Source organism: Canis aureus, chromosome 6 (assembly GCF_053574225.1).
Source record: "Canis aureus isolate CA01 chromosome 6, VMU_Caureus_v.1.0, whole genome shotgun sequence".
In the NCBI taxonomy this organism is placed as follows: domain Eukaryota; kingdom Metazoa; phylum Chordata; class Mammalia; order Carnivora; family Canidae; genus Canis; species Canis aureus.
The window spans coordinates 23,856,109-23,878,921 of NC_135616.1; the positions used below are offsets into that span (position 1 = coordinate 23,856,109).

The 22,813-nt window shown below is 40.8% G+C and overlaps 1 protein-coding gene and 1 long non-coding RNA gene across 3 annotated transcripts in view; one reads left to right on the forward strand and one right to left on the reverse strand.

Moving 5' to 3' along the window:
- The window catches only part of GAREM1 (GRB2 associated regulator of MAPK1 subtype 1), a 201,665-nt gene extending 194,780 nt beyond the window's left edge, over nt 1–6,885 (reverse strand). The window contains exon 1 of one of the 2 annotated variants that reach the window (XM_077900376.1): nt 6,704–6,885. In XM_077900376.1, coding sequence (XP_077756502.1) covers nt 6,704–6,824 — 121 coding nt within the window. In that variant the 5' untranslated portion in view covers nt 6,825–6,885. The remainder of the gene's footprint in view (nt 1–6,703) is intronic. The other variant, XM_077900377.1, reaches the window with a different exon arrangement.
- Nucleotides 6,886–7,451: 566 nt separating this feature from the next.
- LOC144315612 (uncharacterized) lies at nt 7,452–10,222 on the forward strand. The gene is made up of 2 exons (XR_013381331.1): nt 7,452–7,849; nt 8,253–10,222. It is a non-coding gene; the product is annotated as an uncharacterized LOC144315612 (long non-coding RNA).
- The last annotated feature ends 12,591 nt before the right edge of the window (nt 10,223–22,813 follow it).

Genomic DNA, 22,813 nt, shown 5'->3' on the forward strand with positions numbered 1-22,813 from the left:
CCTGAAACCTTAAGTAAAATTTTAACCTGAAATTCAAGTAAACATTTTTATTCCACTAACGAGCAGGGGTGGGAGTAGCTGAGATGTAGGGGAGCATCTTCTTATGGAAATGTCTTCTAAACAGCTTAAGTCCCATGAGATTTAAAATATTTTAGCTGGTCTTTTCTATGTTGTCTAATATGACAAAATAATACATAAACCAGGAATAAAAGTTATTTTTCAAGTGACATCAAATAGCTGGTGTTCTCAAGATTGATAGTCCTGCTAAAGACCAGAGGGAGTTTATGAGTCTTCCTAGAACTGCAGCTCAGGAAGTGAAAAGACAGATACCTTAGGAATCTTGAAAATAAACGAGTTTACAAGCTGGCCTACTAGGACTTCTATTTCAATAAGGAAGCCAAATGAGCAAAAGAGACTCCAATATGCTCTTCAAACTATGATATAGTTAATCGCAATGGTCAAACCAGTTTTCCTTTTACAGACAACCGATTATCTTATGGCTTTCAAGACAGCCACCTTTCTTGAAAAGCAAGAGCACTGAAATAGCTATGTCCACATCTTGTCTTATGGGTCTGAATGCTTATACATCACCGTGTATTGTCCTCCAAAGGTCCTTTCCCAGTCTTTTTTCATTAATTTATAGGCATGGCCAATTAGAATAGGTGGCAACCAGAAGAAAGTAAAAGAATATGGCATATAAAAGAATACTGAAGAGGCTTTCTTCATCACCCACTTGGTATATAACATGATACAAGGCACTCCTTTCCTAACAGTTACGTAAGTGCTTAGAAAATCATCATCAATCCAGTAAAAGTAGCAACACTAGACAAAGATTCCAGTATCTTGGTAGCATTTATTTGGTCGGACTTGCATGTGATTCTGGATTGTTAAAAGTTTCTTTCCTGAGATCCCTGGGTGACGCAGCGGTTTAGTGCTTGCCTTTGGCCCAGGGCGCGATCCTAGAGACCCAGGATCAAATCCCACGTCGGGATCCCGGTGCATGGAGCCTGCTTCTCCCTCTGCCTATGTCTCTGCCTCTCTCTCTCTCTCTGTGTGACTATCATAAATAAATTTTAAAAAAATTTAAAAAGTTTCTTTCCTAACTTCCTTCCCAATCTTGGGTTAGTTCATAACACATTCTCTCTGATAAAGACCTTACACCACCTTTTTTATAACCTGTGGATTATCAGATCTGGAACGCTCAAAAGGAAAAAGACTCAACTTACCCAGAGCACTTACCTCAGTATCTTTAACCACACAAAAAATAAAAAAGTATTATTCAATGCACTTCTGATACACCCTGAAGCATCCCTCTCAACCGGTCTGCAACTCCACTACTTCAATCTTATGTATGTGTGCTATTTTGCAATACACATGTATTTCACATATATTATTGCATTTAATTCTCAAAGTGGGCAGATATACAAAAATGCAGACTGCATGGGGACAGAGATTCCTGACTTCTTCAGTTTTATTTTCCCCATACTTACAACAGGGCTTGACACATAGCAGGGGCTTACTAAATATTAGCTGACTGAATAAACAAATATATCAATAACTAGGAGATACATGGACCAGTATAATGTACATCTCTTTCTGCATGAGAGAACTACAAATCAAGGGGGTTATTAAGACACCTGACCAAGATCATGTAACTATGAAATGGCAGCTCCTAAACCTGAACAGAGGTCTCTAGGCTTCAAACCCAGCATCCTTTAAACTACTGTCTCTCCCACCTGGGGCATATATACCCTCTTACAACATAGAATGTCAGAGGAAATGAAGCCATGGAAAAGCATATCTTCTGGGAATAAGATTTACACTAGGTTAATTTAGAAAAAAAAATTATATACACATCAATCATGGAGATTCTGAGAACCTAATTTCAAAAATAAGACACAGATCTAGAACACCTGTGACATCTGCCAACAACCACATGGAGCCTCTCTGTGTTCAGAGTGTTCATGTCTCTATTATTCCAGCCTTTGAGGCATTTACATGGTTGTCAGAGAGGCACTTCAGCACAAAACAAGGACCAAGTTTCCACAGTGCCAACACACCTGGGCCTCAGCATCAGCTCGGATTCCTCTGCACAGTTGGAAAGGAGAGGTTGCTGCCAATCCATCATTGCAGCTGCCTCCAACTGCTACCATCATTTTCTCCCTCCTGGTCATTCCATGCAGGCTTGGTATTCCTCTTACTTTCAGCAAACAGGGCCAATAACTAACGCATCTTTCACTGATGTAGGCCAGCACTCTTCGAACAGGGGTACATGTCTGATGCAAAGCCAGTATTTCCCATCAGAGCTGTAAGGGAGTCCATTTCCAGAGCTCCAACTCCTCAATATTCTCTTGTCTAAAAACTGATCTGGGGATCACAGCTATGATGGAGGGACATCCATCCCATGATGAAAGGAAGCTGTCCTCCACCACCTCCCCCTCACAAAGACCCTTCACCCACTTTACGGAAACAATGCATCTTTAGCTCTTTCTAAACTGCATTACCCCAGGGTGTAAAAACCTCCAGGCAACTAACAAAGAAACAAACAAAAAACACTAATGCGAGTAAAGGAGTGAGTCTTCAGCATCCCATAGCAATTTCTTTTCTAAATCAGGTAATTTCTAATTTTTCATTTCAGACAACCCGAAATATTCAAATACCAAGAGCCTTAAAGTCAAAAGAAATACAAAATGCTTGGTTTCAATTCAGAAAGAATGCCAGTGATCAAACAAGACACTGTCAAACATAAAAATATATTAGATTGGGATAGAATTCTGTAGGGGAAGGAAAACCTATTCAAGGAAATATGAATTTAAGGGAAAAAAAGGTATAAAAGATTTTAACTGTTTAAGAACTTATTCGTGTATTTTTAAAAAAATGAATGATGCTGGGAATCAATTATAGACCTCGTATTTTCAATGATGTAACAATTTAAAAGGTCAAGATTTATAATATGCTGAAAAATGACATCCTTTACAACTGTTTAAACTCAAGATGAAAAGTTTTAGCAACTGGCTTAAAAATGTGCTTAGGATACAGACTTCTACAGGATTTCCTAGGAGTTACAAGAACAAAAAAGGTGGAAAAAAGCTGCTATAGACTAAACCACTGGAACCTTTCCAAGGCAAAATAACCGAAGAGATAAAGAATGAGCAATTTCCCACCAACCTACTTTTGAGTTAGGACAGGGTGGAGATGGGGTTGGGATTAGCATTTGCTCCACCCTCTTCTTGGTCTAAAACACATTTGTTGAACCCGATTCTACACCCAACAGTTTCTAAGACTGATGACCAGGTTAAATATCTGATTTCAGCTGCATTGTTCATGGGGTTAGCCCCTGGCTGATGAGCTTGTATCTCACTCCCTAAGGAGAACTGCTACTTCTTGGGTGCTTTTCTTTGTGTTTTCCACAAAAATTCATGAGGCAGTACCATGAAGGCTCACCATTTTGTATTTCCCTTATCATCCGATGACAAATTTCACCACTGGGAATGCAATATTAAATGTGTCTATCTGACTGGCATTTCATGAGTAACATGCATTATGCAAAGAACTGAAGAGTTCTTTACTGCGTAGTTAGTATTTTAAGTATGGCAAATGTAACGAAGAATAATCTCAACAGGCACATCTACGTACGTAAACCCTCAGATACCATGTTTTTCCTTCTTTTTCTGATTTTGTACTCTCTTCTTCCCCACTGCCCCTTTCGTCTTGTCAGCCACTCCTTTGGGAAGCAGAAAGTAGCTAAATATGATGGATGAGGCCAGCACTTAATTCGGTGTCTACACTGTTTGAAAAATATTGACTTTCCGGTCCTCAAGCTCTCAGAGAGACAGTGGGGCTATTTAGAGTAGACATTAGACCTACTTTAAACCTACTCCCATTTAGTATGAAGAGGTAAAGTTTGAGATAAAAGGTCTTTCTTTAGAGTCAGAAAGTTGGCTGAAAATCCCACTCCACACATTTACCAAGTATGTCACTCAATTTCTCTGAATCTTAGGCTCTCAAAGTTCTTAAAATGGTGTGCCAAGGATTTGAGGCAACATGCACCAAGCACCTAGAAATATACAGCACATAGTAGGCATTTAATAATCAACAGGAATGAAATTAGGTGTTTAATGGTCTTCAATGGCTACTTAAAATTAGCCAATAGTTCTCTCTTGGCATAATGTCAACTAGTGGCATGTTTTTCAGTTTCTTTCCAGTCTCTTTTAAAATAAGTGATTTGGAAAATGACTACCTTTCATGTCTAAGTACGGGGTGTGTGTGTGTGTGTGTGTGTGTGTGTAAAATGTTCCTGGTAATACTAAAACTAGCCAAAAGACACAAAATGAGGAGAGCACAAAACTTGAGATTTCACCTACAGCTTTTATAAATATGGCCACGTGTCCTTAACATGTCCTAAACATTGCTGTGAATTCAATGATTGACTCTTTGAAAGGCTATACTAATTTAATTAGTAAGCTAACACTTCCCCTCACTGAATCAGCCAAGTTTTGTTTTGTTTTTTAAAAAGAATACTTAATATTGTCAGGCTGTGGGGAGAGTGGTACTCCTACAGTTCTCATGGTAGTTGAAATGAGAATCACCTTTAGACTCTGAAGCAATCTGACAATGTATATGAAGGACTCAAAAAAGATTCACATACTTATTCAGAAAGGCAGGAATACACACCAACTCAAACAAACAGATTTATGGGTAAGGGTCTTCATTACATCACCAACTAGTAATAGTAAAAAATGAAACAGCTGATGTCCACCACAAGGATCAAGATTATACAGGATAGGCATCCCCTGGAATATTATGCAGCTATTAAAAACAACAACAAAAAAATTAAGATGGGATTGTTAAATGAAAGAAACAGAGTATCAAGCAGTATTTGACTAAGATTCCAAATTTGTGTGTGCCACTGTTGATTCTCAAGTGGTAATAAGTGAAAATTTACAATAAAGAACTACACAGTGATCAAAATCCATTCCACAGCTTTGAAAGGACACAGTGTTAAGACTTGCTACCCACGTCCTAATTTTAAAAAGAAGTGTGGGATGAGTACACTGCTGATTCAGATCCTTCTTATGAATGACAGGGATAGGAAAGCAGATAATAAAGCTAAAAGTTATATCTGCAACTGACATTCAGCCTCTTTAAACTTTCAATTTAATGAAGCGTTTGGGTGACTTTTATACCACATGCATCAATGCTCTCTGCCTAGGTAAGAAGTTTTGGCAGCGTGCAGTGATGAGAGAAGGTCGGAAAAGGTGAGGACTCAAAACCTTCCAACATACACAATTTTGCACAGCGGAAGAGGAAATGAAACACTGAATACACACACACACACACACACACACATTCAGACCTGCAGAAACACAATTAAAGCCAGGAACACTTAACCACCTCCACTATATGCAGAAATGTCTCAACACACTACCTGTCACTCCTGGGTTCGTCTGCATTTCAATACTAGTTTGAAAACTCCTTGTTTATTCCCACCACTACCAAGACCAACCAAACACGCCAAGATTGCTTTCATGAACTTTCTTGCATTTATTTCTCACATCAGTACTTCAAACATCTAATCTAACCCCACAGATAAGAAACAGAATAAAAATGCCTTTGGACGTTTATACATCTCATATTACACACTCTTGTACTCCAGTAAAGGAGTAACCCAAATCCTTGTGACTTGAAATGACATCTTTCTGCTCAGTGCTCTTCTGACTTGGCCTGTGTGACCACAGTTCTATCTGCTTGCCTGCCAGCCTGGGCCCAAGTGCCTCCCATGGCAGAGCAAGCATGTTTCTGGAGACAGTATGAAATTACAAGAAGCCCAAAGCAACTGATGTTATTGTGAAAAAACACAAAACACAGCTAAATTGCCACCGAACATGTTACGATTCAAACTGAAAGGGGTCTACTTGCTGGACAGTTATGCACTTGTTTGCAGATGTCACGCCGCAGAACCAACAGCTGGGGGATGTTTGGTTGGTTTCTGGTGGTCAGTTTCAGGAAATACAGGGATTTCTTAGTTGAGAGCTCAGGTTCCAAATCAATACAGGTTTTGGAGCCTCAAATTTTTTTTTTCCAGCCTTGAAATGTGCTAAGCTAATAATTAACCTGAAGCATACCATCACTTCTGCTAAAAAACATTTTCTACGCTCAGCCCCAAATTACTTTCAGTTCAGTTAAACAAAACAGACAAGCTGTAATAAAAGGTCTCTGGGAAATGTGATCCCTTTCACTGGTCACCCAGGAGCTTTTCCTCTTAAATCTGCTGTTCTCCTGGGGGCGGGGGGGGGGGGAGGGGAAGGAGAGCATCCAAAATAAAGATGCCACCCGAAGCACAATGATTTTGTAAGAAAGTTGCCTAAGATAACTCTTCAGGGTTTCTTTTCCCAGGTTGAGTAATTCTTGCAGGCGGGTGGGGAGGGACAGCTCGCCTCCAAAATTACGATCCGCAGAGGTTTCCCCAATGTTGATTTTTTTTTTTTTTCTTAAGGCGTCCTTTTTAATTACACTGCAAGGGCTCTGATTTTCACATCTCTAGCTGCTGCGGGGGGCGGGGGGGCAGCTGGGAGCAAGGCGCCGGGGGGCGTGCAGCCCACTCCCCGCCCGCTCCCCCCACCCCAGCACCCGCGCGCACACCCGCGCCGAGACTGCGGTCCCCGCCGGTGCGCCCTGCGCCGGCGGCCGGGCCGGGACTCACCGCTGTCCAGCCGCGCGATCTGGGGCAGCCGGTAAGTGCTGACCAGCAGGTCGAGCGGAACGGCCACCGAGCTCCACTTCACATCCTTGAGGCTGCAGCCCAGGGAGGGCGCCGGGTCCATCTTCCCCGCCTCCTCCTGCCCCGCGCTCCCGCCGCCGCCGCCGCCGCCGCCGCCGCCGGCACCACCCGCGCCTCGGCGGCCGCGACTGCTCGCGCTCGCGGTCAGGGGCGCGCGGGAGGCGCCGGGCACTCCGGCCGCGGGCAGCGCGGGGCACGGCGCAGAGGCGGCCGGAGGGAGGGGGCCCGCGCCCGGCTCAGCCGCGGCCGCGGGGCATGGCCGGGCGCCCCGCGTGCCCTCAAGCCCGGGCAGGACTCGCAGCGGCCCCGCGCCTGCGGGGGGGGGCGGCGGCGGCGGCCGGGGTGGCTGCGGCGGCTCCCGCTCCGCCTCCCTCGCCGGCCCCGGGTCTGCAGCTGCGGCGGCCGCCCGCTCGCCGCCTCCTCCCCTCACCCCTCCTCCCCGCCGCCTCGAGCGTGTGAGGAGGAGCCGCGGGGCTGAGAAACGCCATAGCAGCGCTCCCAGCACTGACCAACAAGGTGCGAGCAACGCCTGCGCAGCGCGGGGAGACGCCGCCCCCGCCCCCGCCCCCGCGCCCGCGCCCGCCTCCCGGGCGCCGCCCGCCCCGCCTCCCGCGCGGCCTCCGCCTCCCGCGGCCCCGCCGGCTCCCCGGGGCGTGCGCCTCCCGGCCGCGGCCGCCGCCCCCGCCTCCGCCGCCTGCGGCTCGGCGCGCTCCGCGAGCTTGGCTCTCGCTCCCCCGTCCGACCGCTCCGGCGCCCTGCACCCTCCCGCGCGGCTGCTTCCCGGAGCCCAGCGCCGGCGCAGCGAGCTCGGCGAGCTTCCTCCGGGCGGTGGCGTCGGGCCCCCGCCTCGCTGCCGCCCGCCCTGCCCGCGGGGGACCCCTCGGCGCCCCCTCCTGAGCGGGCCCCGACGCGCCCGGAGCGCAGAGGCAGGCGTGGGGCGCCCCTGGCCGCTCCTCCCCGCGACCCCGCAACTCTGCGGACGCGGTGGAAGTTGATCCTGCCAGGCTAGACTTTGCAGGGCAGCCCGGCCCGGAAAACACCCAGGCGCCGAGACGGAGAAGGGCGACGGTGGGTGATTAGTGCCCCCCAGAAGGGGAGGTGACCGTTCGGGTCAGTCCCTTCGTTGTCCGGACGCGACGCTGCAGACCGCGGGCTGGGAGGTCACCAGCCCCCATAAGCTCGCCAAGGGGGTCCCCGGAGCCTAGCGGGGCCACTGTCGTCACACGCTTTTCCCGGTTGTCCTCTTCCAGGCTGTAAGGTCGGGATGGCCCCCCTCTTGCGGACATGCATACCGAGGTAGTTCGGCCTGTACACAGCAGTGCTGGGACTCCAATCCCCGGTTTGCTTCCCATGATAAACCGTTGTTGCCTCCAGTGTGGCGCACGCATGGCCTGCTCGCTGCGGGCGCCGCTCAGGGGGTGAAGGGGCTGTAGAATTCCTCTTTATCTAAGTGTACCCTAATCTTTTGCAGGTTTTATTTTACACTACCAGAAGTGAGTGGTTGCCGGGCGAGAGGGTTGCGTATCAGCTCTTCGTTCTCAACACCAACAAGCACCTGCTTGGCCCACCCAAGGGGTCTTGAATTCCCCCGCTCCCCTCCCCCCGCTGCCTTTCAGCGGGCTGCCTTGGGTCTGTGCCGAGGAATAAGCCCCAACATTAGCAACTGAAGAAGAACACGGAGATTCTTCTACGCTCGCCTTCCTTGTCCTCTCACTTTGAAGCATTGGCAACAATTTTCACAAAGTTGTTTTTGCAGAAAATGTTGACCTTTATGTCATGCGCATCAAGATTTTCTTTTTTAAAGTCCTGGGGGGGGGGGAGTCAGAAATATTTTAATATGTTATTATACTCAGGATCACAGGCCCATTACAGTTCTAAGATTTTGCTCACCTAAAGAAGGATTTTGAAAAAGTGTAAGGAGCTAGAGCTGCCTGGCTGGCTCAGGGGGTAGAGCATGCCACCCTTGATCTAGGTGTCCTGAGTTCCAACCCCACGTTGGTCATAGAATTTACTTAATAATAACAATAATAAACCACTGGGCCACCGGGACTGCCCTCTTTTTAAGTTTTTAATTCCAGTTGGTTAACATACAGTGCAAATATTAGTTTCAGGTGTACAATATAGTGATTCACTGATTCCATACATCACCTGGTGCTCCTCACAATTTAAATAATTTTTTTTGCAGAGATAAAATCTAGACTCCAAAAATGACATAGAAAACCTTTTTTTTTCTGTGCCTCTCTGTGTGTGTCTCTCATGAATAAATAAATAAAATCTTTAAAAAAAGAGAGATTTTATTTACTCTTGACAGACACACAGAGAGAGAGAGGCAGAGACATAGACAGAAGGAGGAGCAGGCTCCATGCAGGGAGCCCCATGCAGGACTGGATCCCAGGACCCAGGGATCATGAGCTGAGCCAAAGGCAGATGCTCAACCACTGAGCCACTCAGGTGCCCTGACATAGGAAATGTTTAAGAATGGGCAGGGTGGAGGTCCTTCCACCAGTAAGTAGATTCTAAAACCTTATATGATAGAATGATTTCTTTTTAAAAAAATAATTTTCTGCTGTTATGATATCCTCTTTGAAAGTGTCAGGGAGGGGATGCATGGTGGCTCAGTGGTTTAGCGCCTACCTCGGGCCCAAGGTGTGATCCCCAAGTTCCAGGATGGAGTCCCACTTCGGGCTCCTTGAATGAAGCCTGCTTCTGCCTCTGCCTATGTCTCTGCCTCTCTCTCTGTCTGTCATGAATAAATAAATTAAATATTTGGAAAAAAAAAAAGTGTCAGGGAACAGGGGTGCCTGGGTGGCTCAGTCTGTTAAGCCTCTGCCTTCTGCTCAGGTCATGATTCTGGAGTCCCAAGATTGAATCCCATGTTGGGCTTCCCACTCAGCAGGAAGCCTGCTTCTTCCTCTCTCTCTACCCCTCCCCCTGCTCATGCTCTCTCACTCTCAAATAAATAAGTAAAATCTAAAAAAATAAAAGTTTCAGGGAACAAAATTCCTATAATTCCCTCTCCTGCAAGAATTGGTGACTTATGACCCAAAGACAAGAAAAAAAAGTAAAAAGATTAATGCAGTTAAGTTTTTTTTTTTAATCAATAAAAGACTTACATTAGATTTGCTCTTACTGCGGACCTTACAGAAAAGGCTTCATTTTAATCTTGAGTATTAAAAAGAAGACACTTTAACGAGCTACAAATTCTTATGTAAGTCTCATGTCCTAGGAGAATGCTTACAGAAAGATCTTATCTGTGATAACGGAGAGGGTTCTGGTTAAGCTGTAAGGAAAATCAACTAAGAAAGTAATCTTTCCATCTGGCTGAACTGCACTTCCAAACATAGTATGAGGAATTATGTTTAAGATTGTTGGACCAATGCAAATCATGTAGTTAAAGGCATAACAACTGGGTACAAGAATAAAGTTTTCTATAAAGCAAAATTCCATGTACTGGTCCCTTATTTCCTACTAGGTACCTTATAAAATTGAGATTTGTGAGAGGCAACATATTATGGTGATTACAAATATCAACTCTAGAGCCTGTGGCATGGATATGATTAGTGCCTCTGTTACTATGTGGGATCTTGGGCAACTTCCTATTTCCTCAATGAAAAATGAGGATCATTGCTATAGAACTGTGTGTGTCCCCCCCAAAATTCTTATGTTAAAACTTAATCCCCAAAGCGATGGTATTTGGAGGTGGGGCCTTTGGGAGGGGATTAGGGATATGAACCAGGAAGCGGCTCTCTTTAGATGTGGAATCTGCCAGCACCTTGATCTTAAACTAACAAGCCTCCAGAACTATGAGAAATACATTTCTATTGCTTATAAACCAACCTTTCTTTGGTAATCTGTTATATAGCAGCTTGAATAGGGTAAGACAATAATAATAGTTATTGTGTCATTGGGTTTTTGTCTCATCTCATTTAATATATGTAGAGCATTTAGAATAGTGCCTGACACATAGGGAGTGCTATGAAAGTACCTACTGTTATTATTAAAAGAAGTATTGGCTCTGATTGAGGCAAATTTTAGAGAAAAGATGAAGAGACAAATGGAGCTGTGAGGTAATGATTAGATTTTGGAAGCGCAGTTTACTTTAACAAGGAGCAGAGAGGAACATTCCTCAAATGGGAAACCCAGGAGCCTACTCCCATTTGTGAGACCTCACTTCCCAAATCTAGAGTCTGTGGGGTTAACTTCTTCCACAGTGAGCCAGCCCTGCCACACAGCAGATTCAGGCAGTGACTTTGATGGCTCTTCAGATGATCTAATAATGTTGATAAACCAAAGGGGGAATCTGGCACATGATACTATAGAACTCATCTGAGGGATGCTTCACAGCTTCCTAACTGTGAAACTACTGTTTATACGTACATAACTTGTTAATTCCCTGCATTATCAGCTTTGAAAGATAAAAATATTACATGTTGGTTTTCCTCATATCAGCATGTCCTGGGTCACATAATGTGCTAGCAGTTCAGTGTGATATCAAAGTTCACAGCCCCACTGGTTTTCTAGGTCTCCAAATTCTTTTCCCTTTCAATTAATTTCCATGCCACTGTCAGAGTTGACTTAAAAGTTACTCTCTGACTAAAACCTTGTATAGTTATCTGTATCTTCCTTATCTGTGGAATATAATGCATGATATAAAAAGTTTTTCCTGATGTGGCTGAGTCTGCCTCCCCAGCCTCATTTCTGTTGACCACATTCTGACACCCTAGGATAACAGTAGTATCTTCCTGTAGTTGCCCAAGTGTACCAGGCTAACACACACCCTTGAAGACATCGTTTTGTCAGCACAGAATGCCTTTCTCCCTTTCTCTTCCTGTGAATCTCCTATTCCACCTCCGCCTGCAGTAGTTCCCCCTTTATCCACAGTTTTGCTTTCCATGATTTCAGTGTCCCCATTAACCGCAGTCCGGAAGCAGGTGATCTTCCTTCCGACCAATGGTCAGAAGGTCTGAGGTAGCCTGTCCCCGTGTCTCAAGCCTGCATCACTCACTTCATCTACTCTCACTTCACCTCCTCTGGCAGCATTTTATTGTCTCAAGTCATCACAAGAAGAAAGATGAGTACAGTACAATAAGAGATACTTTGAGAGAGAGAGATGAAATTTACATAATTTACTATGGTACATCGTTATAATTGTTCTATTTTATTAATAGTTATTGTTGTTAATCTCTTACTGTGCCTAATTTATAAACTAAACTTTATCATAGGCATGTATGTATAGGAAAAAACATACCCCACAGTGATCAAAGTTTCAGACATCCACTGGGGTCTTGGAAGTATCCTCTGTATAGGGACTACTGTATTTGCATTTTGTGAAATGCTGTGTCTTCTCCTCCACGATACTGATCACCTATTTTCCTGTATCACCACTGTACCTGAAAATACCCCTTCTTAACTGTGCTAATTGCACTGTGACTTATTTTCTGTTTTTACGTTATCTTTCCCTACTAGACAGCAATTAACCATGGGCACTGAACATGTATTTTATTCACCTTTGTTTGTCTGGCTCCTGCTACCATGCCTGGCACATGGAAAGTACTCAATTAATGTTTGTCAAATGGAATAACAAGCTGAGTCATGAGTCATCTTCTTGCTCTAGATTACTTCATAGGTCACTACATCTTTGGATTATAAACAATTATTATTCATCAAGTCTAGAAAAGAACAATGCTTCCTATCAGATTGGCTCCCAATTTTTTTCATTCACTTGAAAATTTGAATTTCACTGAAATCAAGATCTGCACTTTTGCCACTGAACTGGAGATATACCTCTAGACTATCAGTTACAACATTTACTAAAACCATTAGCATATTGTTAGCTTATTGTTTATTAATTTGTGGTCTCCCTTACTAGGATTTTACCCTCAGAGGGGCTTGTTCTATTTCTTTGCATCCCTGGCACCTGGCATTTAGTAGGCACACTCTCTCAATAGATGATAGAGAGATAGACAGATAAATTGATCTTTCTTTCATTTCTCTATTTATCTAATCTATCTTATTGATAAAATGGATATACGAAGTCCCATAAAGAAACATATCCCATATGGGTACTTTCAGGAAGGATTTAAAAGCATATTCAGAAATTTACTTTGTCATCTCTTTCTTTCTTACTTTTGATATAGTATATGCCTTTCTTAAATAATCAAATAATACAGATATTATATATAGGAGCCAATATAGGTGCCAATATAGGAGCATTAAGGAAAACTATTCCAAAAATATCCTTAGCTACAAATTGTATATCCTGGGGCATGTTTGCTTTTCAAAACAATACACAACATATTGTATCCCCATTTAAACACATATCACATTGTAAGCCAGTATACACATGCATACATAACTGAAACAAGTTTTACGAAATAATGCTTTTTTGTGTACTCCTGATGTGTATTGCATCCTGATCTTGTAATCTATTCTTTTATATTTAATTTTTTAAAAATTAGTCATGACCCACTAATTTTATTTCACAGCCTATAATGTAACCTATGGTGTTAAAACCACTATTTTAAATAATAGTTCTTTTTTGTTCATTAGGTGTCTACAGTTCATCATAACAGGGAACATTATGGCTGAAGTAGTAGGGACTTGTGAAATTCTAGAATAATCAGAAATGAAAGGCAAATGATAATTTAATGATTGAATTTACCAAAATTATCATGGGTCTGAATGTGTAGTGTAGAGCTTTACAGGTTATAAGTTTGGGTTTAGAGAAGCAGATAGCTCTTTGTAAATGGTGTTTTTCCTCCCAATCAAGTACAAGACCTCAGTTTGAGGAGCTGCTGGTAATGAGTAGTAAGTAGTCCTGGGTCTGGTGTGGTTTTGTAAATTTTGAGCAAGGCTTTCCAAAGGAATGGTCAAGTGATCCATAGGTTAGCTATATAATTCTAGCTATATAATTCTATATAGCTATATATAATTAGCTATATAATCCATAGGTTAGCTATATAATCCTTGACTAAAATAAAACACAATTACTAATTACTAATTTATTCATTTCAAATATATTAATAAGTTGTTTTTAGTGATATATTTAAAGAATTGGTTAAAGAAATAGTTTAATTGGCTATTATGAAGTAGACAAGCTAAGGTTCCTTTCATTTAGTAGAGTCTGTATCATGACATAATTTAGATTTTTCTTAATATATGTATTTAATGTGGCAAAGCACGGGTAGAAAAACTTTCATTTTATTAGTGCCAAAATAATAGTTAATATTATCAAATATTTTCTTGTGCTAAAATCTTTGCAGGATATGTCTGATGAGTTTGCTGTTGGCATTCAGTAATTTGAAGCTTCAGATGAGTTTTAATGTCAGAGGCAGTTATAGATAGCTTCTGTTTCTCAGCCTTTCTCTAGAAAAATAATGAGATTTTAGATCCCTGCTGACCAGTCCTCTAAAGAAAGACCATCATAAAGGTTTCCACTCCTCTTTTGTAGTAAGCAGTGAAAAAAAGAGAAAGACGGGAAGACTGTTATTGTGCCAGGCACTTCTCCTACGATCTGACTACCTTGATCCAAACTGGATGTGCTTTTCCTCCTTAACTGTTCATTATTCAGGTTCCTGGTCTATGAAGGCTAGACCCCTTAATTTATTTAGAATTGCTTAAGATCACACTTCACTATTTTCTATTCACTCTAAAACCTACTTCTTAAGAGTTTGTCTTTTCCCCACCTCAGAAACAAATTTTAAAACTCCCCAAAATGCCATTTAAAAATGTTTATTTTATAAAATGTTTTAAATATAGAAAGATCCAGTGAAGAAAAAATATGACCTATAATCTCACCATTCTGAGTTAACTATTTACCACTCCTCATATTTGGTGTATATTCTTCTACTTATAGTATACATGTATGTGTGTGTGTGTTTTAATTTGGATCAACCTATAATTTTGTAGTCTACCATTCTCATTTGACAATGTATTGTGAATATTTTCCCATGTCAGTAAGTATTCCAAAATGTGATTTTTAAATGACTGGATAGTTTCCCATTATATGAACATACTGTAATTTATCCAACTCTTCATGAATTGGCATGTTTATTATTTATATACTTTTTCTATTTTTAATAATGCCTTCATGACTATCTTTGTAAGTAAATCTTTGGATATATCCACGATTTTCTCTCTTAATATGATATGATTCCCATAGGGGAATTGCTGTATTAAAAAGTATGAACTTTTTAAAAAATATTTTATTTATTTATTTGAGGGAATGAATGAGTAAGAGAGCATGGGGGGAGAGGGAGCAGAGGGAGAGGGAGAAGCAGACTCCCCACTGAGTAAGGAGCCTCAGGCAGGGCTTGATCCCAGGACTCTAGGATCATGATCTGAGCTTAAGGCAGATGCTTAATTGACTGAGCCACCCAGGTGCCCCCAAAGATTGATTTATTTATTTGAAAGAGAGAGCGCACATGTGCAGGCACATGCAGGGTGGAGGGGGAGAGGCAGAGGGAGAGGAAGAGTCTCAAGCAGACCCCAAGCTGAGGGTGGAGCCAGAGGTGGGGGTTGATCACATGATCCTGAGATCAGGACCTGAGCTGAAACAAAGACTTGGACGCTTAATGGACTGCACTGCTCAGGCACCCATTATATGTATTTTGATTAAGATGCTATATAAAGGTTATGCTTCTGTTCCAAATCTACATTTGTAGATTAGCAATATAGAAAGATAAAACATATCTAGCTCAAGTTGATCCACCCTCAGAATCACATATTTAAATAAGTGCCAGGGAGTCATAGAGAAGAGGAAGACCAAGTTCCACTTTGATCTAAATTATTCAAACTAATGTAGAAGAAAATACCTTTAGAAGAATTGTGGAAACTCTAGGTCTCATCAAAGGTTCTGATTCAGGTGAAAAATATATCTGCTTTCCTTCCCAAACTCCCCTCCCATTCTATTTTGAGATACATTTATCCTGTACTATTGTTTATCTCAGATGATTAAAATATAGTTTATTGTTTATTGTTTTCACTACTTGCAGTCCTATATACTATTGGACTTGAAGTCTATATACTATTTTCCAAATACTTTATCACTATATATCATCTATACTTCATACTTTGTTTTTCCTTCCCTATCACATACTTCATAGTCCCATCTGAACTAAGTACCATCAGTCTTTTCCAAGGACACAAATCATTTATTACATTTTTTGAATTGATGTAAATGGGAATGAATTCACTAAGGAGAAAGAGAAAGAGAGCAATGTATACAATATTAATATAAACCTCTCTCGTGGGCAGCCCTGGTAGCTCAGCGGTTTAGCGCTGCCTGCAGCCCAGGGTCTGATCCTGGAGACCCGGGATCGAGTCTCATATCAGGCTCCCTGCATGGAGCCTTCTTCTTCCTCTGCCTGTTTCTCTGCTTCTCTCTCTCCTCTCTGTGTATTCTCATGAATAAGTAAATAAAATCTTAAAAAAAAAAAAAACTCTCTCGTTATATACTTTAGTGTTATGCTTTACATTTACCATTTAAAAAGAGGTGAAAGATACCAATTTGAAAATAATGACCAGGGCAGCCCTGGTGGCGCAGCGGTTTAGTGCCGCCTGCAGCGGGAGGTGTGATCCTGGAGACCCGGAATCGAGTCCCACATCGGGCTCCCTGCATGGAGCCTGCTTCTCCCTCTGCCTGTGTCTCTGCCTCTCTCTCGCTCTCTCTGAATGAATAAATAAATAAATCTTAAAAAAAAAAAAAAAAGAGTCAGAGGCTTAACTGACTGAGCCACTCAGGCACCCCTAAAATTAAAAAAAAAAGAAAGAAAGAAAGAAAGAAAATAATGACCATATTCCACTTTATCCATTATATGTCTAATTTATCAGGGGCTTAGAGTCCCTGGCTGACTCAGTTGATAGAATATATGACTCTTAATCTCCTGGTTCTGATTCCAAGCCACGCATTGGGGGGGAGAGTTTACCTTAAAAAAAGAAAAACAAAGATTAACAGCAAAAAAAAGAAAATATTTATAACAATTATTGGAACAGCAGCCAGATCTATCCTATCGTTGCTACATTTATCATAGTAACTAATGCCTTTTCAGTAGACCAACATACTGTAGTCTGTCCATTTTTCCCTTCATTAAAGTTTTAAATGTACTTTGATTAAATTTCTATATCAATATTCATAGCTCATTTCCCACTCTTCATTCATCCATCCATTCATCTATGTATACATTCATTCAATAAATATTTATTGAATATTTATGTGCCAGATATCATTCAAGCCAATAAGAAGAGAAAGATGAGTTCTTGCTCTGAAGTATCTTACTCTAGTGGAGGAGCCAGAAACAGAATAAATACAGGGAATTATAGTCCAGCATGTTAAGGGTTAGAGATAAGTAGTGATATTTTGAGAGTGCAAGCAGGGTCCTCTTAGATGGGAAGGAATTGTATGAGAACACCATGGATTTCTTTGATGAGATGACCAACTGGAGAAACATGCAATTGAACGAGTTTGCCAAGTCAAGACAGAGCAGGGAGAGGACTAGGAAGTGAACACTAGGGAAAAGGAACAGTATGAGAAATGCCATGAAGGAGGTGAGAAGAATGGGCAGTCCCAGTGGTGCAGCGGTTTGGTGCCACCTGCAGCCTGGGGTGTGATCCTGGAGACCTGGGATCGAGTCCCACATCGGGCCCCCCGCATGGAGCCTGCTTCTCCCTCTGCCTGTGTCTCTGCCTCTCTCTCTGTGTCTATGAATGAATAAATAAAATCTTAAAAAAAAAAAAAAAAGGCGGCGAGAAGAAGCACATTGTGTAGGAGGAACTTAATCAGTTTGATTTTGCTGTAGCTTGATGATTAAAGTAGGAAGTGGCCAAGATGAGGCTGGAGAGTTAGACAGGATTCAGATCATGGAGAGGTTTGTCTATCCTATGAAGATACTTGAACTTTCCTTTAAAAGACCTATAATAAATTATCTGCATTATAGTCATGGGAGCTACTGGTATGGGGGAGTGCTTAAGCAGAGAATGTGTTAGTCAGACTTGAATTTTGAAAAGAAAGTATACAATCTAGATTTGGGGAGATTAATACTGAAGGGGATAAGCAGAAAGCAGTAGAAGCTGGTAGTAGGTGTCAAAGGGTAAAACCAAGATAATGTATTTCCAGAGATGGAAATAAGGGAACAGATAGGATACATTTATTAAGGAGGCAAAATTCTCAGGACTTGTTTATTAATTCACTTTATGGGATGATGAAAATCTCCAAAAGTGATTCCCTTAGACACCAAGGTGATCTGTTTAGAATCCAGTTTGAGTAGGCATAGAGTTAGTGCACAGAGACAATTAGGAAAAGCCAACAAGAACTTTGAAATAAGAATAACAATGTTGAACTCTCAAGTTGACCAATAATACATTGGAGTGGAGATAAAGCAGTTGCTTTGGAGGGACAAGACAACTCCCAAGTCGAAAGTATTGACAGTGTCAACACATAACAGGCTTCAACAGCATAGTTTATTTCAGGCTGATACTATTAAACTGACTTTTTTTTGCTCTAATGACATGCCTACTTAGCAATGAAAATTTTTTCTGGGTTTCTTGCCTGAGGCCCTGGGAATGATTATTCCATTAACAGTTATGGGGATGGGGAAAAAGAGACAATTGAGTACATCAGGGAGAGAAAGAATGGGTTCAATTTTGGACATGTTAAGTTTGAGTCACCTGTTAAATATCCAGATGTGAAGTAGGCAATTGGAAACAGGGAGCTGGAGCTTGGAAAGAAATTAGAGACAGACATGCATATTTCGTAGCTGAACTCCTATAAATGGATAGAATTTCCCGAGAAAGAATATACATTGCAAAGAGAAGTGGGACAATGACAGAATCTTGGGTGACTCCAACAGAGGAGGAATGGTCAGAGGGGCACCTGGGTGGCTCGGTGGTTTAGCATCTGCCTTTGACTTGGGGCATGATCCTAGGGTCCTGGGGTCAAGTCCTGCTTTGGGCTCACGTGGGGAGCCTGCTTCTCCCTCTGCCTGTGTCTCTACCTCTCTCTGTGTGTCTCTCATGAATAAATAAATAAAATCTTGAAAAAAAAAAAGAATGGTCAGAGAAATAGGACTAGAAAGACAATTAATGCTCTCCTTTTCCTATGTGAGTTCCTTCTCTTAACTTCCTACCTGAACCTGTCTCTTGGATAGAATCAATTTTGGTTTTTTTTCTATAGTATTTTGGGTAACTATTACCACAATGATTATGGTTATCTATGCGCTTTTCTTAAGTCTTCATTAAATAGTAAATTTTTTGATGGCATTGTCAAGAACTGCAAAGTTTTAAGAATTTGCCTATTTGCAGGCTAAAAAGTTAGTCTGCTGCAGCTTCATGTATGTTGGCAGTAGAAGGGAGACTCCTGAATCAGAGGTAAAGAATTATTCTTAGTCTATCAATGCAGCATGAACTTCAGTTCTCCTTGTTCCAAGTCCCATGTGGTGACTCAGAGTGGCCCAGGTGGATGCTACATATACAGTGGGTTTATGCAATAGCAAAGAAACCCTGAGATTAAGGAAGCAAATCTTTGACAAGCAAACCTGTCCTTCCTTTTCCCCAGAGGAAGATGTTCTTTTTTATTATGCTAGACATTACAGAAACTGCCTTCTGCTCTGAAGGAAGATATTATCTTTACCTTCTAGACTGTTCACTGTATAAACATCCTTGAAAAGATGACCCAAAACAAAATCCGTAAATGCCTCTGCTCACAAGACATGCTGAAAACATTGAAGACCCAAGGAGATTTGTCTCCCTGTAGGCACACTTAATGTCTTGTATATTTTTATATAGCCCTTGAATCTTGAAGTTAGTGCCTTGCATATGACTAGGGCTAATAAACATTTGTTTGAAATGGTGATTTAGAAATAACATCAACAATAGAAATAGTGTAAAAGATGTTTCCGAAGAATTATTTACATTAGGCTAAGGCAAAGGTTGTTTTTACCTTCTGCCATATACCATTTAGATAAACACTACATTTATGACTATGACGTTCTTGAGAACAACAATGCGTAGTGTTTTTTGCTTCCTAGAGTCTAAAACAGAGCTTAGAACATAGTAATAGAGAAACAAAGGTTTGTTAAATGAACTGAAGTATGTGGCCGATCACACAGATGCAAGTGATGCAGAATTCAAGGTGGGCTTTTTGGCCTTCTTCGGCTCTTCTGCTACTCCTTGGAGACAACACTGGCAGTCTTTACAGTTTCCAAACCATCTGAAGAAAGGAAGATAAAAACACCAGGACTTAGTAGAATACTTCCATGAAAAACTTTTATTTATTTATTTATTTATTTATTTAACCTCAGGAGCAATCTGGATGTCCAGGATATGATGAAATGGACTTTCTCATATCTTCTTGGTAGAAATGTGAATTGGTGTTTATTTATGCATTTGGCTTTTTAATGAGGCTTTAAATACCTATCCATCAATTTAATTTTCAGAAAAAGGTCCTACTTAACTACAAAAAGTAAGTTTTATGTACAAATAAATCAAACCCAAAACTTTATTTGTAACAGCATAAAATTTGGAGATTCTTATTCAGCTCAAGAAGGAGTTCTATTCTGAAGTGGTGAATCTCTATATACCATGAAAAGACACTAGCAAGTTTTCCTCCTTGGAGACCTTTAAAAAGAATAAATGATCACCATTCCTAGACAATTTAAATATTGATGTCTTTCCCAAGGTCTTTTCCATCTCATTTAGTCTAGGTTTTATAAACTATACTTCTCTATAAGGGAAGGTAATGCGGTTTCCAATTGCTTCTTGTATTTGGGGGTTGATCTTTTAATACAGTGATACTCAGCTAGAAGGATGGAATTGAACTCTCTGGGGATGTATATTCAATATTAAACATTTTACATTTCTAATAGCGGGAAAGGTATTGACTTCAAAATTGTTTCAGTCTAGAAAGTTGTTTTTAAACTTTGTTTTAATTTAGAATCATCCTAGGGTGCAAGGGAATCAATTTTGGCTCACCAGGTAGAGAATACCACTCTTGATCTGAGGATTATGAGTTTGAACCCCATGTCGAGGGTATAATTTAGTTTAAAAAATGTAGAATCATCCAATATTATTTGTATTTACTCAAAGACATTGAGGAGATCAAATGGGATCTTGTCAATTTGTATCCTATTATTCCACCAAAAAAAGTGTCACCAGTTCACATCAAGCCAGAAAACAGTAGGTAGAAGATAAGAATATTTATTTAAGATTTTTTTCATGCAAAAATATAAATTTTGATGAAGTCTATTTAGTACTTTGAGGATTTCATTAAATTAAGTGTTGGTATTAGGTTCGTGCAATGTCAAAAAGCAAATCCCACATCTGGAGAGAATATGGAAGTAATTTAATAAAGCATTTGACCTTTTCATATTAGTCATAATTCCATCCAGAAAAAGAGTTAATAGAGTTCTTTTTATTAGTAAATCTCATTGATGCCAAGATATTCATTGGCATAGTTAACTTGCTTTTATTTGAAGTATGCATTCTTGGATCTCATTGATATAAATGTGAGATTTGGTGTCTTTCATTTTTAGGGAACTCCCTGAAACCCCCTGAAACATACACAGACTCGCTGAGAAGTTTACATCACGTTTCTCTGGAGTTTTTAAAAATGATTTTTATTTTTAAGTAATCTCTATACCCAAGGTGAGAATTGAACTCCACCAACTGAAAAGATTCTACACCACCTTTCTCAGGATTAAAGAAACACAAAAGACTGAAGTTGGCCAATATGGGTTTTTCTACTCTCTACATTTCTGTGGTCAATCTATAAAATGAAAATGATAGGATTACTATCTTCTGGGATGAATCCAGCTCAGGCTCTGTAGAAAAGAAAGAACAATGTCCTATTACTTTTCACAAAAGTGATAGAGAAGGTAAAAGATAGGGTAAGAGTTGAGAGAAAACCTGAAAATGGAAACATGGAGAGGGAAGGATAAGGTGGAACAAAGGAGATAGAAAACTGCGGGGTGCCTGAGTAAGAAAGCCTATTGGAGATGGCTGAGTTATGACTGGGAAAGAACTGTGTCATTGGGGGTTATGGCAACAGTGAAGAATAAGTAGATACCCTTGAGGGAGATGATGAGGAAGGGAGGTTTGTGAGAGTGAGCAATGGGGGGAAGAAAGAGGGAAGGGTAACCGTAAGATAAAATCAAATTTGTGCTAATAAGTTTTCTTCTCTTTTCCTGGCATGAAATTGGGTACAGGAATGCAAAATTTTCCTATGTCTTGAGAAATCCATTATTGGTTTCTGACACCCCCCTCCCAAATTTATTTCAATCGCCCATAATGTATACCAGTGGCAATATTGCTTCAAACATATAGAGAAGCTAATTTAAGCCAACAAATATTCCATGTTACTTACTTAAATACAAACATTTCACATTTTTCCTTTGATATCAAATGAAAACGTTTACTGGTCCAACAATATAGCTGTATTATACACTATCTGACAATACTGAGAAAGATCGGGTTAGTATTTCATTATGAAATATTATTGAGATTTTCCTGGATTACTGTAAAAGTCTTTTTAAAAATAGTTGGTCTTCTAGCTCTTTTTTTTAACATGTGAAATTCCAGAAATATTTAGATATTGATAAAGTAACATGCAAAACAGCCGCCATTTTGATCCCCTTTAGCCTCTTTAGTCCTTTTGATTCCAGTTAATATTCCTACTCACCAATCTACAGGTACCTTTGGATCTCTGTTGTGCCTTTTTTTTTTCTGTTGTGCCTTAAAGAGACACCATACTATTGCCTTAAAATAGTTATAAAAAGCAAGCTTTTTTATAGTAGCTTAAGGATAGAACCTTCAGTCATTTTTTGCTTTGTTTTATGTTTCAGCATAGATTCAAGAAAGGAATGAAAGGTAGTCGGTGATTAATATAGTAAAGGTATTGTCATTAACTGTATATATATAGCTGTTAAGTACCTTAGTTTAAGTCAGCATAAAGTAGCTTTAATTCTCACCATGAACAATTTACGACCATTGTAAGAAGTATGAGAATTTTATTTGAAGTACTTGCAAATAATTATTTCGCAC